At 25.6% G+C, this 17,464-nt stretch overlaps 1 protein-coding gene and 1 long non-coding RNA gene across 2 annotated transcripts; both read right to left on the bottom strand.

Moving 5' to 3' along the window:
- Positions 1–771: 771 nt before the first annotated feature.
- Positions 772–1,643, bottom strand: LOC112596813. The gene is made up of 3 exons (XR_003114794.1): positions 1,452–1,643; positions 1,060–1,222; positions 772–980 (listed from the first exon to the last, which is right to left on the bottom strand). It is a non-coding gene; the product is annotated as an uncharacterized LOC112596813 (long non-coding RNA).
- Positions 1,644–9,410: 7,767 nt separating this feature from the next.
- LOC112596780 (tryptophan--tRNA ligase, cytoplasmic) lies at positions 9,411–12,636 on the bottom strand. The gene is made up of 7 exons (XM_025342566.1): positions 12,416–12,636; positions 10,687–10,915; positions 10,437–10,619; positions 10,153–10,363; positions 9,919–10,092; positions 9,716–9,856; positions 9,411–9,640 (listed from the first exon to the last, which is right to left on the bottom strand). Exons 1-7 carry the CDS (start codon positions 12,540–12,542, stop codon positions 9,491–9,493), a joined length of 1,215 nt encoding a protein of 404 aa, XP_025198351.1. The 5' UTR covers positions 12,543–12,636; the 3' UTR covers positions 9,411–9,490.
- Between the last annotated feature and the right edge of the window lie 4,828 nt (positions 12,637–17,464).

Genomic DNA, 17,464 nt, shown 5'->3' with positions numbered 1-17,464 from the left:
GTTAAAGTGATTTATATACATCTAAATATAAAATGTATACTGGTAAAGAAATGGTTGCTGAAACTGCAGTATCTACTAAAATCGTGTTAGAACTCATGGAACCTTATTTACATTTTTGACAAGAGCTATTCATAAATAATTGGTATACAAGCGTAACTTTGGCTCCCAAATTAAATGAGAAAAAAATACATGTTGTTGGTACTCTACGTGCCAACAGAAAGGGCATTCACAGCTTGTTATAATCAAAAAACTCAAAAAAGGTAAAATTTTTGTACAACAAAGTAGTACAAATGTAGTTGTAATCAAATGATTTCATATTCTACACCTTTGTAAAGAAGTTTGAAATGATATCGAAAAGTAGCTATTTTGTTAGGTACTTCTTTGACTAATACTTTATCCTTATTTTGTAAATTATATAACAAAACAATTCAAAGAACAGTGTTCAAGGAATAAATTGTAGTAGGGTTAATTAAAAAAGATGTTTCTCCAACACAAATTACAAAAATTTAATTCACCTCATAAAAGATGCATGTTTTGTTATAATAAACTTGTAGTGTTAAAAAAGAAAGAAGCACAAAGAAAATGTAATCAAGTTATAACAATCTGTTTAGCTTGTAAAATACCAACATGCATGCTTTTTTGAATCTTATAAATTAAGTATGAAATAGATAAAAAGTTTGATTTGTTTTTTACAAAATTAATACAATAATTTTAATTGTTTTAATAATTTACTTTATTTTCATTTTCTGAATAGAGTATTGTAATTTACAGATATATTTACAGGTACATTATACTATTCATTAACGAATTAGATTGCAATTCAAGTATTTTGGAAGGGCCTTATAAAATGGTTTTGATTACCGTTTTAATAAATAAATACTTGTTAACTGTAACAATAGTCAGGACATATCAATATGAAAACATTAACTGTGTATTACCGATTTTGCACAGGTTTTTGTTTAAAGGGTTCAAACAACATGCTAAATATTAATATGAATTGCGTTATAATTAGACATACTTTAAGTTTTACTAAGTAATATACAGGTTTCATGTACTTACAGTAGATGTTAAAATAGACAGCAATCCATAGAAAAGTAACCGTTTCGGATACTTGGCATGTAAAACAACCATATTCTTAGATCTGGACGTAATCACTGTTCGTAGTGGTCTTTTCATGATTACTCTGTACTTTAATCGCTAGTTTAACCAAAATCTGTAGGAACTGGAAAAGGTTTAAAGCTTAACCTGGCATAATTAACAGATAAAATAAACAAAACGCAAACAAACACGTGTTTTCTAGACGCTAAATTGAAATTTGCGATAACGAACGACGAAAAACAAAACAATAAAATATATTGTAACACGCTGTATTATAAATTATTGTTATTAATGTTATACTTTTGTATGGGAACTCGGATGTGGTGAGAAGAAAATACTAAAATAGTACTTACCTTAATAAAACAGTCGACAAGCAAACTTAGCAAACAACACTGATGATGAAGAAGTGAAGACTTCAAATAAAATAAATGGCTGACCAGCGACCGGTTTAAAATGCGAAACAGTGTACACCGTACGGCTTAAGCGGTCGCGGTACAGTTGCAGCGCTATAGTCGGGCATCGGCATTCCGAGTTATCCGTTTCGTGGTGGGGAGTAGACAGTGGTGGCGGCGGCTTCGGTATTCGGTGGTTACTGGTTACTGCAACGTCTGCAATTGGTAGCTGTTGTGTTCAAATGTGTTGTCGCCTGTCGGCTTTCGACGGCGACGTCATTACATACAATATATATCATAGGATACCCAAAATGGGTTCAGTTTTCAGTGGTTCTCAATTTCTCATCTCGCTGACGACTGATCTATGAAACGAATCAGCGTTCACTTGATCCATATTCCATTATTCCGTTGCGGCTCGACCTTTGATCATATACGTATATGATCATTATTCATTAGTACTATGCTCTGATAATGATAATTTAAAACGGATACGGAACAATAACGTTTATATTTTTCTCCTTTCGAAATACCTACAATGATGAATTTTTAATAGCATTACTGCAGTGGTGTAGTGGAGCGTATACGTCGTAAACTTAATTCTCTATTTTTTCATAAGGCCGAGGTTATTAACACGGTGTATTCCGTCGAGTTCAAGATTCATTGTTTTATATCGAAGTAGCTATACATGACGGATGTAATACGCCGCGCTTTCATCCGCGGCAGAAAACGCCATCGGCTTGCATTTTGGCGGACGAACGCCGGAGTAATAAAAACGCAAACTCCTAATTTTACATTGTTTTAAATTAAGATGGACTATACTGGTGATAAAAAACGTCGAGTTTATACCATAATTTTATGATTTTTTTTTTTTTAGATATTATGCAAACATACGCGGCAGATTACGCTCGACGGATACCCCTTGTATATTGTATAGCTACTGCTAGTCCATCGAAAAACTTCGCAGAATACGCAGTGTATAGCCCCGGCTTTAGTGCGTATACTTATAGAATAACACATGAAACGCGGGTACATATACGCTAATGGGAATGCATTTATTTTATAAACCAATTTGATAAATATTTTTTAATTAATAAATAAAATTTCGAACAAACCTTATCGATTTGACGGTTTCTATACCTAACCAAAACAGTTGCTAATATTAAAGGTATTCATAGTATTTCGCAAAAGCACAAATCGTCGATTTTTTTCGATAGACCAAAAACGTTAATTCGTTTAAAGCTATTGTATCTTTGTAGTGGGGTAAAAATACAAAAATAAATATTGTAAAAGTTAAATTTTAAAACTATTAATTATTAAATCAAATTATTCATTTTCATTAAATAGGTATATCGTATATGTATAGTATTTTTATAATTCAAAAATATATCATCAGTGATCGAGTTTAGTTAAAGTTTCGTATTATCGTATCGTATTTTATCGTATCTAACGAATTACGGCGAAAATTAATAATCATTTAAGATAACTGCTCAATATTATATACCTAGGTAGTTACGTACTGGTTCGCATTGGAGTTAAAAGTCCGATAAGTATCGATAGGTACGTAGTTACGTACCGGTTCATATTAGAATTAAAGTCCAATATGAATTGATACGCATTACTCGTATAAATAAGTCGTATCTATTCTAGAACGATCGATTTGAACAAATACGTATCAATACGCAAAAATATTCTCTATTAAAATATACCTAGATCAACAGTATTTCTACTCACCCTGATTATGTTCGTAAATATGTTTTCTAAAATTTCAGTCACCGTAAAAAAGTTAATTCTTGTAACACACTTAAGCATTGCGTCTTAATCATCATCAATATGTGTCTAGTGTTAGAATAATCTATCATAAACAACTTACTTTTAATTTAAATATGTAGGTATATTTGGAGAAGTTTTTCACTTAAAAAAAAAGTGAATTTAAAATCATAATTGATAACGTTTTGTCATTGGAGGTAAACAGCTACCATTCAATTGAAAATATAACAAAATTTGTTTAAAATACATGCAGTACCAAATGACATTAGTACTAATGTTAACGGTTTAATATTTGTAAAAAGAGAACAATGAAACAAATATATTTCCTAGTTTGTTACTACTTCCTATTCCACCTTTAGTTCCTATTCGCCCCTTTTGACGATACAGTTTAAAGTATAAACTTATTCCTAACTTATAAAATACACTATTTATTTGCGTTTATGATTTATTAAAAAGGTTTTTTTGACACTTATGGGCTATAGCCTAGTATTTTTTAGTAAATATATAACAGTTTAACATTGTAATTAAACAATTATATTATCTATTGCACAGCGTAGGTATACTGACCATAAAGTTATTTATATACATTGTAGGAACTAGGAAAACGTATTAAACTCGTATGAAACGGATAAGATGCTAACTGATCTCGACAATTTTCACAAATAAAATTAAATGAAGAAAAAGCTAGTGTGTGAAAAATGTTATAATTTATTTATTTGTTTATGTGTTATTTTTAAATTGTCATTTGCCTATTATTTTAAAAGCTAAGCATGTTAGGTGCCTAAATAAATACCAAATTTAACTAACAGTAACTCAATACACCTGTAGTAATTTCAAAGAGTATGAGATATATTTTATTTTGTATTTTAATATTTTTCTATAATTCTGTTAATATGTATATTGTATGTATAATTGAAACTAAAAAATTCTTAAAAATGAGGTTAAAAAAACAAGTAGTAGAAAACATAGTTTAAGTTTTACTTTGTAACTAGGTTAAGATAATAATAATATTAGAAGTAGGACAATTGTATGTATAGGTAATGAAATAATTAGTATATAAGGGAGTAGATATTAAGATATGTCGAGGGAGGTCCACGAGTCGTGGCACAGTAATAAAACTTATTGAACTATTTTGTTTGTTAATTTATTGTGTACGTACGAGTGATCGGTGTATACGACAGTACCTAGTAATAAAGTGACATAGTATATTTATGTAATTATAAATATAAAATAATAATAATGTATCTAGTATATTAGGAGGGTGTTTACATGTCAAGCACATTTTAAGCGTATACTCACTAAAAAAATTACGACTACATCACTGAGTATTCAGTATTAGTACTTACTACTCAGTACCTACTCAACTATTAAGTATAAACATATTATTATATCTTATCGTAGATTTTCGATTTTTTTTTGTTTATTTATTTCGTTAAACTTTTTAAATATTTTTCCATTATAATGTTATAAAAAACGTTTTGAAGCCTTGATTCTATCAAATAGACACAAACATGTCTCGAAATATTTCTATATTATTCAAATTGAATGTAAAAGCCCATGTTTTATTACAAAATACCTACATTGTCTATGCTGCGTAAACGCGTACCTATTTTAAATACCTATTATAATATTATTACAGAGGCAATAACTAAATTAATAAATATATGTATATTATATTAAGGTATCTTTTAAAATGGTTAACAAGCTAGATAACAAATTGATATTCATAATCTAATATCTACCTATATATAGCAGAGTTACCTATTTGCAAAGATTACGTAGTGTCACTGACGAAAAATATTGTAATAATTTAAAAAGACCTTTATAATACAGTGAAACCTCCACTAACGAACACCTCCCAATAGCGGACGTTTTTTGGGGAACGGGGACATTTTCACTATTTTTCAATAAGAAACCCTCCGAATAACGGACATTATTTTATTAGGGAATTTTTAAAATAATGGTAAATCCCCAATAATTATTTGAAAATAATACGTATTCACATACGTATGCACTCTCGTAATAATGTAATTACGATAACAAACTCGTTAAAGGACGATATGATTACGACAAATTCGGTTATCGGTGAAGCGGTTGTGTTATGACAAAAGTATGTCAGATACTGACGGTTTTCGACGCGATGACTACATTAATTATAAACAAAGCTCACCGATTTTTTCATACAAAAATAATTTAAAAATACATGTACATAATTTTAATTTTGATTATAAAAATATAATAATTTACAATAAATAATAAGTAATAACATTATATGTATGTATATAATATATATACATACATAGTACATTATTATAAAAATAGATTTCAAAAATGTATCCCCTCTGAATAACGGACAAAATGTTGGTGACCAAGAGTGTTCGCTATTTAGAGGTTTCACTGTATTTTATATATCGGGGTTCGATTATATGCTTTTAAATTAATTACAAATTAGTATATTACCTTTCTTCTTCTGACAGCGACTTCTCTATTGATGTTGTAGTGAAGTTTCTGAGTAGGTATGTAGTAAGGTAACCAGTATATATTAAATAATTACAAGACTTTCTTTACTCAAGTACACTTATTAACTTTATTATTATTTTTCAATACACGAATTATTTAACTGTTAAAAGGAATAAAATAATTAAGTAATCCAAACACGTGTAAATTAATTAACAAACAATTTAATATACATTGTAATATACCTAATAATATAACGCACTAAAAAACGTACGACAGCAATGGGTCGCGTAACTCGACTGTCCTATAATAAAACATACTATAGCAGTATAGGTAATATGAAATGTTACACACAAATAAGAATGTGTCATCTCAGCAATTTTGCTTCCCTTATAAATGTATAACTATATAGCTAATCTACAGTAGGTAATACTACTTACTTATTGTGTGCTATCTACTGGGTAATAACTAAATTATAATTTAATATTTCGACATTAACATATTATATTTAATTTTAACTAAAAATAATTTTAACACTTACGTCTTATTGTATATCCGATCTATGTAGTCTTTATACTCGCTTGTGATCGTCTTAACAAAAAGACGGTAAGAACACTGTCCTTTGACCATCGGTGACGACCTTTTTATAACTAATGTCTTGTATGTGTGTGCGTGTGTACCTATGTATGCTATCTATTCCTATAATTTTATCTTATTTAATACTAACAACTTATTACTATTATAACTATCAAAAGTTATCGTAACTATTTTAAATTATTTTATTATACTGTATTTAAATATTTAATTTTAATTATATATGATTGCTTAGACGCACATCATTACAATATATATTGTTTTAAACAGTATTATTGGTATATAACAAAATACTAAACGTTATAACTGGCATACATCAGTTATTAGTAGGTACCTAGATAATAATATATCTATAAAAATTGAAAATCCATAATGATCAATTTTATGCGTTGTTATTCGTTATTAAATTAATTGTCTGAAACCTATTAGTATTTAGAATAACAATATTCATTTATCATTTATTGACATTAGTTAAACAGATAAATATTAAAGTTCATAGTGACTAAACTACTAAGCAGTATCGTTTGTATTAAAAAAAAATAACAAATTATGATGGACTAATAAATGGAAAACTGAGAAATGCTACAACTAATCATAAACTTAAAAATCAGAAATTCAGTACTTATATTAATGAAATGTTTTAATGGTGTTTTCGAAAACGAACTTAGAAATTGATAGATCCTAACATTTAGCAAAACAAATAAGAAATAATTTTAAATTCTATTTTATTTACTGTAGGTACAATGCAGAGCAGATTATTACCACAAAAGTTTTTTTTTTTTTTAATAACCCAGACGATTCTATTGTTGGAATACGATGGTTACTGGGTTTTATGGTTTACGCCTACTTGAATATTTCCATAGCGATACGGGCCCGTAGCCACAGTGGGCTAGGGGGGCATTGCCTCCCAGGACTTAATCGTTTCTCTCTCAGCCCCCTCCACACAACCAGTTTGTTACCCGAAGATAAAACGGAATCTACAAAACGTAAAAAAAAGACTCCTATAAACCTCAATGTTAATATTTTAAGTGAATCATCTAGTAGGTACTTAAACATATTATGTCGAAAACGATATTATTAGTATTTATCGTTATTATACAAACCTACCTACCTTTTATTATGTTATTAACATAATAAAATCTAAAATGGAAACTCGTTTAAAAAAAATAATGAACTTATTAAAGCTATACCTAATACATACAAATTGAATTAGGTATAATGATTTCAAAATATTTAAGGATCTTAATATTAGTATTTCTTCAAAGGAGAAGAAACAATTTATGTAAAAAACTATTTTATAGAAAATAATATATTTATAGATTACAACTTAAAGCATTCAAATTTTAAAGCTATATTTGAAATGATAGCAGCAGTTGAAGTATTTGGATATAGCTCAGCAGTTTGGGAATCGAAGTTTTCCTACTTGACTTGAAAATCCTCAAAGGCAATTAATGAAACATAACCAGCTTGCTGTACCTTGTCATCTAATCAATGCATAAAAGAAATTACAAATAATATACGTATTGATATAATTTGATGTTTTATGTTATTTAAATAAACCACATTAATATTTACTTGTTTATTGTCTTAATTTATATTTTATAAGTTTAACAGACAGTATTAGTTACTACTTATGAGTTATAGCTATTGATTAAAAATTATAACTTAAAAACCACAGAGTATAGAATATAAACATATAATTAAGTATACTTACCTTCTAATACAGTTGTTAAATTAAATTAATGTATAGTATTTACTAATATGAATTATAATTAATATAGCTTCCACCAGATTTATAGATCTTTTCTTTGTATTCATAATTAAATTTATTATTAACTTAATATTATAATATAATAATGCAACTATATGAGCAACAAACAATAAATGCATTGTGATCGTTGTAAATATTTATGGAAACATACTACAATTCATTTTAAAGATAGGATATTTATTTTAAATTATATAATAATATATTATTTTAATTTAAATTAATTCAAATTTGTTAAATAATCTAGTATCATGTATCAAATTTAATTTCAAACTTAATGGTTGTGATAATGACTTATTTAAAAATTTGAAAATAAAATTTTAGTACGTTTTGAAATAATTTATGGAAATAGTTCATTTTGTTAGTTAACTGGATTGGTACTTATTTTTTTGACATGGGCAATAGAATTTTTTGGCGTAAAACTGTAAAAAGTATGTTTTGATAACTAAATATAATTTTTATGTATGAAAAAGGTTTGTTTTGAATTAAACAGCCATTTTGAACAACAGATTTGAATGGAAAATAGTACGTTAAGATATATTTTAACAACAATTGATTTATCAATGTTTTTTTTTATAAAAATTGATCTCTAACTAAATTTTGAAAATTTTGGCAATAGTACATTTTGGATTTCCACTCCTCAATTTACATTCTATAGTTCCAATTTTGTGTTATTCACTTAAATATTATAGTGTATACTAAATTGATCTATATTATTAAACTAAAAAGTAAGAACATTTGTGTTTTCTTATTAGTATTGTTTAATTTTTAGCAAGTCGTGAATCTATAAAAATAATTATAAAAATTTAACATTTTTACAAATTGTTTAAAAATTAAAATATTGTAAAAATCCAACAAGAGAACACAAATAATGTTCTTACTTTTAGGCTTGATAATAAGTGAATTCACATTCTAATATTAAATCTAACAACACAAATTTGCTATTATCCATGTGTTAAAAGAAACAACATTATGGGTGTGACATTTTCTTAAACGAAAATATATATTAAATATCCTACCTGCCTTGCTTTCATTTTTTACTATGTGGTAGTATTATTATTATTTTTTATAATAATAACAAGTGTTAGTCTAATTTACAATTAATTAATAAGTTATAAAACATAGCATTAAAACATTGCCTAACCTAACCATATATCATTGTTTTGTTACTACACAACATAAATTTTTTAGTGTTATAACATACATAAAATGATAATAAGTTATCCAAGAAAAATAACTGTTGTCATACAATTATAAATGGATTGTACTTTATTCATTTTAAATTAGTTTTTCATTACATTCAATAACATATTTTGTATGTGTGTACATAAATTATGTAAGACATATAAATTAAAAGTAAAATCAGGAAATTAATTAGTTTTTAAATATTTAATTGTATTTTTATCATAGTTGTTTATGATAACTTTCTCGGAGTCATGAATTCTTTGACATCATCATCAGTAATTTTGCTTCTGTTTGTTTGGTGCTCCTTCACAATTTTTGAAATAGATTCAATCAATATTTTTTTCAATTCTCCAGTTAACATATTTCCAGAAGTATAAGCCTTATTAACACATTAAAATATTATATTTATTTGTAATGAAATAATAACAATAGATTTATTAATTATATTTATTACTTTTTCAATTTTCATTAATTCTTCATCACTTTCTAGAAAATGTTTTAAATACTGATATGATATATCTACATCACAATCACCACCTTTTTCACGATGCAATTCAACTGTTTCTCGCCCTCCAGAAAATGCATACTTGTTTATCTGTTTAATAAGAAATAATAAAATGAATAAAGAAAAAAAATCTTTCAAAAAATTAAACTAACTTTATTTTTTATTTCCTTAGGAGTGTCTTTCAAATAGATAGATGAATTCAAATCACTAGCTGACATTTTAGTATCAGCTCCTTGTAAAGACGGTAAAAATGATGAATGAATTAAAGCAGGTTTTAAGTATCCAAGCTTAGGAGCAACATCTCTTGTCATTCTAAAATATGGATCCTGTAAAAAATATTTTTATTATACAATTATTATGATAACTAAATTACATGTAATTCTCACTTGATCAATAGCACATGGAACTAAACAAGGAACTTTTTCATTTCCAAATATAAATGGAAATGTTGAAGACAAGCAAGGAGCAGCTTGAACGGCAGGGAATGCAATTTTTCCGATTACATCACTATCTCCAAATCCAAATATACCTTTTACTTGATTAAACGTAACACTTTTTTGAATTCTTAGTACATTAGCATAAAAAGATGGACATTCACTAAAATCATTTAATTTGTATTTATTTTAAACCAAAACATATTAATGTATTAAGTTTTGAATATTTCTAATACCCCATGAACTGTAAATCTGAAAATATAAATGTGTTCTTTTTGTCAAATCCACATGCTATTATATCTTTAGCATTTTCAACAGACAACATCTTTGCTTCTTCTAATGTTAAATCTTTCCATAAATACTTTTCATCATCAGTCAACTGTATAACAAGAGGTACATTAAAAGTATCTTGTAACCACCTGAAAACAATAAAATATTAACAACTGGTTTGTTTAGAATTTAAAATTAAATAAATAAAAATCTTACTTTGTAAATATAAATGGTATCAAATGTCCAATATGTAGAGAATTTGAAGAAGGTCCTCTTCCTGTATATAAATAAAAAGGTTTTCCTTGTTCATATAAATTTAAAATACTGTGTAAATCTCGATGAGAAAAAAATATTCCTCTTTTAAGGAAATGGTGAACAGGTTTTTTAGTAGCAGCCTCGATGCGTAGCAATAATTTGTCATCAATTTTACTACTACCAAATCTACCTGAAAAAAAAAAAATTACATTTTTATACTAATTAATTAAATATTTTTAATATTCATTGTTACATTATATTTACAAACCTAAAAATAAAAAATTAAATAACAATATAATATAAACATAATGTAATTCATATACCTAATCTATAATTGATAACAAAATGTAAATTAATAATATTTATACAATATAATATGTATATATATTATTCATTTAACACAACTGAAGAAAATAGAAGATACATTTTTTAAAATTTAAATTTAAATTGGTAAATTTACTTTTAACTTTATATGTTTGTACTAAACAAATATCTATAGTTTTCAGTAAGTTAGTTTAAGCTTCATTTATATCAACTCACATTAAATACATAAAGCATTTTATGTTTAAAAAAATATACTTGTCGGACATAAAAAAATAATTGTATACAATATATATTTGATTAGTATTAAAAGCTTAAAAAATATTATTAATTGATTCATCATTTATATAATTAGTTTATAATTTACTAGGTAATAAATTAAATACATAGAAGCAATATTTATTTTAAGAAAAAAAAACTTTTATTATAAATGTAATTAATGTTAATGAAGTTAATATTAAATTATTTGCATAAATATATAAGATGGTGTTTAAAAAGTCACAGATTAAAATAAATACAGTAATATCAAATCAAAATAAATAAAATAATTAACTTTCCTAGAATAGTTTAAGTAAAACTACTGACCTAACTCCATAATCATAGTATCAACGGTTTCAGCTGGGTAACTATGAATCAGTCAGGACATATTATGTATATTATAAAATTTAATATACTATTTATTTCAGATTTTTTCTTAAAAATAAATAAGTTAATTAAATACACTTAATTATTACTTTCAAATAATATATTAAAAAGTATGCAGATATAAGATAACAACACCAGATAGGCAAACTATTGCACTGCTGAGTCTTAGGATCTTTAACAACTTGAATTTTCTAATAATATTAGTACCAATTATTACTTTAAAAAAATAAAATTATGACCAATCACTCATAACACTCGCCAGCCGAATCTAGTCAAATGCATATTATTAATAAATGTTTAATAATCTATTAAATATATGATACTATTATAATTATAACATAGTATAATATAGTATACTTATTATAACTATAATTAATGTTGAGATTGATGATAAAGATACGCTTAAGATGGTTATTTATATTTTATTAAAGTAATTTGATAAACATTAATCAAATAATAATGAAAAAACACAAACTACATAATATTTATCAGGAAAACAACCAATGTTCCAGTGAGTCAATTCACTACTATTCGTATACAATAGTTGAGAATATCAATAGAGCATGTTGAAGGGAATGAATAATTCAACAAAAAAGTAATGTATATTATAAATGTAAAGCAATGTAGGTACTGATCTATATAATAACTTTCTATAAAAATGAAAAAATATCGCAAAAATACAATTTTTGTTGGAAAGAAAAAGTAATTAATAGCAATTGCTTACTAATGAGTTTGTCATAGTCAATTCCTGTTTTGTTCTTTGAACAAACATTCCACGGGTTTACCACATCTTCCTCTTCGTTCTTGTCTTCTTTAGATTGCAATGACAAGTTTTCTATAGATGAAGCCATTTTCAAACGTAGGAAAAATGTAAAAACTAGGTAGGTAATCAAAATCCGCTATGCTGCACAGATGATTGTTGGTTATGCTTATGCATTATATACAACAATTATTATAGGAACGTTATCAGTTATCAGTTATCAGTTATCAGTTATCAGTTATCAGTTATTACTATAACCAATGTGGATTCCGCGGAGGCATGGTTAAACAATATTTTCTATTTATTAAGCCACGCATGGAGGTACTACGTCACGGTTATAACTTAATACTAATAATCATTGCCCATCGGTATTAAACATGAAAAAGGTGGGCAAGTGGCGCCAAGTGGCTATCACAGTATCACTCTGCTGTAATGTACACTGCTAGGTGTCGGTCGAGTGAGTCTTTAATGGTTGTGTAAAATTTGAATTGAATGATAAACCGTTGTACACAAAAAACGATTCTTACTTATAATATCTCTAGACAGTAGAAACAAAGTACCTATTTTTTTCATGTTTAGTTAATTGATATTACTATTAAAGTTAATTATTTTTCGATTAGTATTACGGTAGGTTGATATCAAAACCTTGTGTTACATTTTCAACCTTTTAGCTATTAAAATTGAACATTTTTATATATTTTTAATTTGTAAATTTCATTAAAATTTAAAGTTTGAGTGTTCATAAAAAAAACCTGCCCAAGTATATTTATTATTTTTAAAAAAGCTATTAAAATAACTTATAACTTTTAAGGACTTGTCCAACTTAAAAAACGTGCTCTAATTTTTTGTCTGTCAGTAAAAAAAATGAAGCTGGACTTCTTCAATTTTGTTCAATTTGGACTTTTTGTCCAAGATTTTTTTTAATATGCAGAGTTTTTATAACTCTATAATTTACTCTATAGGTATAATTAAGGGGAAAAGCGGGAAATCTGCCTTCCTGTTATAAGTTAAATTACATTTATTTAAACATAAAAAAAAACAATGATGCATTAATATTTTATAATAATATTTTTTTTTCATTCATGATAAAGATAATTATCTAATAAATATAATATCATTTAATATAAAATTAACATTAAGGCCTTCTATTTTTCATGCCTAATAGATTTTTATTTTACCTTAATCTTCCCCCCAAAAATTTACCTCAGATTACATCTATGGTTTACCCATTTAAGCCGTGTAAATTCCGTTGTTTGGTGTTAAATTCGTTATAATTAAAAAACCGCATATTTATTTAAAATACCAACGAAAATATCAATAATATTAAGCAGATTATTCATTTATAAAATTTACGTTAATCATGAAAATTAAAATTAAATTAATGAAGCGTATGTGTTCAATGCTCCCATCACTATTTGTGTTCAGTCACACAGTGGTGATATCTTAACAAAAACCATCAATGTTGTTCCGTATAAAACAAAGCTATACATAAAAAAATCTTTCGCTATAAAAAAGATGATATTGCGGCATTGCGCTGAATAAACTGAAAATAATAGGTAGGTAGTTATATATTTCGTGAAAACTTTTTTATATTAAAATTTAAATAATTATAGAGCATCACTGCAGTTTAATCTCTGTAAAGATATTATTTTCGTCAAGTAAATTAAAATAAATCAATTAAAAATAATATAGTTTAGAGTTTTAGGTAGGTACTTGTTATGATTTTCAGTTCACTTAGTTCAAAACAGTATTATAATTTTATAGTGAATGTTTTTTTTTTTTTTACTCAGAACAATGTAAATGTCATTGAGGGTTATTGATGTGATGAAAATATTACGAAATAGATAGCTAGACATAAGTAAAATAATATTTTAACTAAAAACTCATTCACATTTTACACCAAGAAAACTAAAACTTATACATAATCTATGCTGTTAGTTGTTAGTGTTGGCTTGTTACTTGTTACCAATGTTACCTACAGGTACGCGTAAGCCGATACCCGCTTAATATGCACACATATTCCAATACTACCAAGAAGAAACGGTAGATGGCGTTTACAGTATACAATTTGTGTTAAATTAATAATTTTTATTTTTGCAAACTTATAAAATTGTTTGTATTTATTTTAATATTATAATCCTTTTGTAGTGGCAAAATAAAGGTGAATTTGAGAAGATGAGTATGTTTTCAAGTACTTGAAAAAAAATGTTGATAATATTTAATAAAAATAATATTGTTATATATATATATGTATTATTTTTATCAATTTTTTTAAATTGACAAATGCTATATAAGCGTAATGGAAGATATATTCAATTGAAATATTGGTGGAAAAAAATATAGTATTCAGATGATATCCGAATTGACATATTTAGCCAAGAGTAGCTAAAAAGTTGTAAATATTATTATTGATTGTAGAAAATGTCCTAATTTATTTCTGCCGTCAAGCCATTAAATAATGCATACACATTACCTATATATTTTTTATTCATATATAGAGTGTAAAACTTTATTTACAACATAATTATTTAAAACAGTATTATTAGATAATAGTGTATAAGTAATACATAAAAAAAAAAAAAAAAACAATATACAATAATATATAGGTGATTTAGAATGATTAATATTATTTTGGATTTCATATTTTAATATTATTTGGATTACAATTACCTAAATTTATCAATATGAATACAGTTATACTGGAAGACGTTAAAATATTAGTTGGTGAGTGCAGAATATAATTATTATGATAGTATAAAATTACAAAAGTGTCTATATTTTTAGTAAGTTTTTTTATTTATTTTAAAATTGTTTCGACATATTTTGATACTTTCTTCAATTTCTTAATTGTAGTATTTAAAAAAAAAATTTTAAAATTGTATTGTATCAATACGGATTACGGGTGATTTTGAACTATAAATTTGTCAAACAAAAACGTTTTAAATTGATTCAAGAGAATAAGTAAAGCGTTTGTCTTAGTGATATGTGTTATGTTGGGACTTTAGAAGAACATATGAGATATATATTTAAGTGATTTAAGACTATTTCCAGTTTGGATAGGCAATATAGAAATAAAGATTTTTCAATGCAAATTAATTTTTAAAATTAAAGCAATAACGATTGCTAACATCTAGTTTTAGTTAAGTTTTATTTTTTATTATATAAATATTAAAATGTATTCATTAAAAGTTAATTTTGAGTTAAATCTGACGCATAAATAATTGACTGAAGATATTTGATTTATCAAACAGTTTTTTAATTTTTATTCTGTTAAAATTGGCTTGATTTTATTTCATTACTGAAACGCCAAATAAAAAAGTTATCTAAGTGTATTTATAAATTGTAAATCAGTAACATTTAATCAATAATGCTGAGTTAGTATTTATATAAATTAGTAGTAGAAGTTCCTATACAATTAAAATGTTTTAACACAGAAGTGATGTCGCCTTGATGTATGTTTAAGAGGACGTCGTACCCGCATATGTTGTCTCCGTCTTACAAATGCGTAACATGGCAAATAGTACTCTCAGAAGATCACGTTTAGCTCCTTCAGCTTGAAAATTAGAATGAATTGACCTCTTTTAAAATTTAAAAGTGAGGTTATTATCTAGGGCATCTCATAGGCTTTTTATTATATTTTAATTTTAAAGCGAGTTATGTTTGTTTTAAGACGTGCAAGCAATTTACAATTTTAAAACACTCATAACTTGCTTTAAAATTAAAATATAATAAAAAGCCTATGAGATGCCCTAGATAATAACCTCACTTTTAAATTTCAAAAGAGGTCAATTCATTCTAATTTTCAAGCTGAAGGAGCTAAACGTGATCTTCTGAGAGTACTATTTGCCATGTTACGCATTTGTAAGACGGAGACAACATATGCGGGTACGACGTCCTCTTAAAGGAACTGTAATAGTATTAGATAAAAATGTGCCATAGTTAACAATATAGATTTTATTTATTAAGATATACGATATCCAAGAAAGAATAGGATCGTGAATCCCATATTTATGAAATTTAATAATTAATAAATTATTACACAAAGTCAATCAAAGGCTTTTTCAAAGTTAGTAAATTATTTTAAAATATTTCCAAAAATATTTAGGATTTCAATCAATAAATTATGTATATTTATTATTATTATTATAGTATCTTGATTATAATAATTTGCATTGTGTTTTTAGAGTTGAGAATTGTAAAAAATTTGAATTTAATCACGATTATATAAAAAAAATATGTGTCAATTTATTTTCTTTAGTTATTAATTTAAGTTTATAGTCAAACCTAATAAGATAATTAGAAGTGTAGTTAGGGTAAGTCGAAATGTATTTATGAACGGTATTAAGGATAGTCTAATAAAAATTAATAACATCGCAATCAATGGTTTTATAGTTCATGCCAATTAATAATGCTGAACGCAGTGATTATTTGTTGCGATTTGCATTGAATCCAGTTGTATATAATTTATTAAGTTTGTTTAAATTATATCAATAATATTATAATCAAAATAACAATTGAAATTAAGAGAAAGTAAAGATTTTTTACATTTACAATTAGTAGGTAAACAGTTAAAAGTAATATTGATTGATTTAGATAGTACCTATATGATTTAAAGCTTAGTATAATATAATAATAGTATTTATTTATAGTAGGTATATACATTTAGAAATGATGCATAATAAAAAAAAAAAAAAAAAATAACTTATATCAAGGAAAGAAGCAAAGCTTGGCAAGCTAACTAATTTTTTAAATTTAAGTTAAGTTATCTAAATAAAAAATAACTAAGGTAAGTTAAAATTAATTTTAAAATATAAATTGATTTGAGTAAGTTAAGTTACAAATTTATCAATAAACTAATAATTTGTTTAAGTTAAAAGTTAAATTCATTTTGTTTAAAAACCTTTAATATTTATTATATACTTATAAACATTTTTATCTCGTTGAAAGGAAAATGTTTACTATTTTGATATAGTATAAACATTTTTAATATTATTATTATTATTTCTAATTATC

Source organism: Melanaphis sacchari, unplaced genomic scaffold, assembly GCF_002803265.2.
Source record: "Melanaphis sacchari strain LSU unplaced genomic scaffold, SCAv2.0 Contig34_pilon_pilon, whole genome shotgun sequence".
NCBI lineage: Eukaryota > Metazoa > Arthropoda > Insecta > Hemiptera > Aphididae > Melanaphis > Melanaphis sacchari.
The sequence above is the reverse complement of the archived record's forward strand: the minus strand, read 5'-3'. Positions and strand labels throughout refer to the sequence as shown.

Coding starts and splice junctions, on each gene's coding strand:
- LOC112596780 (XM_025342566.1), bottom strand. CDS start 12,542: ATGGCTTCATCTATAGAAAACTTGTCATTGCAATCTAAAGAAGACAAG. Junction 10,620..10,686: donor ATACCATTTATATTTACAAA/GTAAGATTTTTA, acceptor TATTGTTTTCAG/GTGGTTACAAGATACTTTTA. Junction 9,641..9,715: donor AATTAATGAAAATTGAAAAA/GTAATAAATATA, acceptor TGTGTTAATAAG/GCTTATACTTCTGGAAATAT.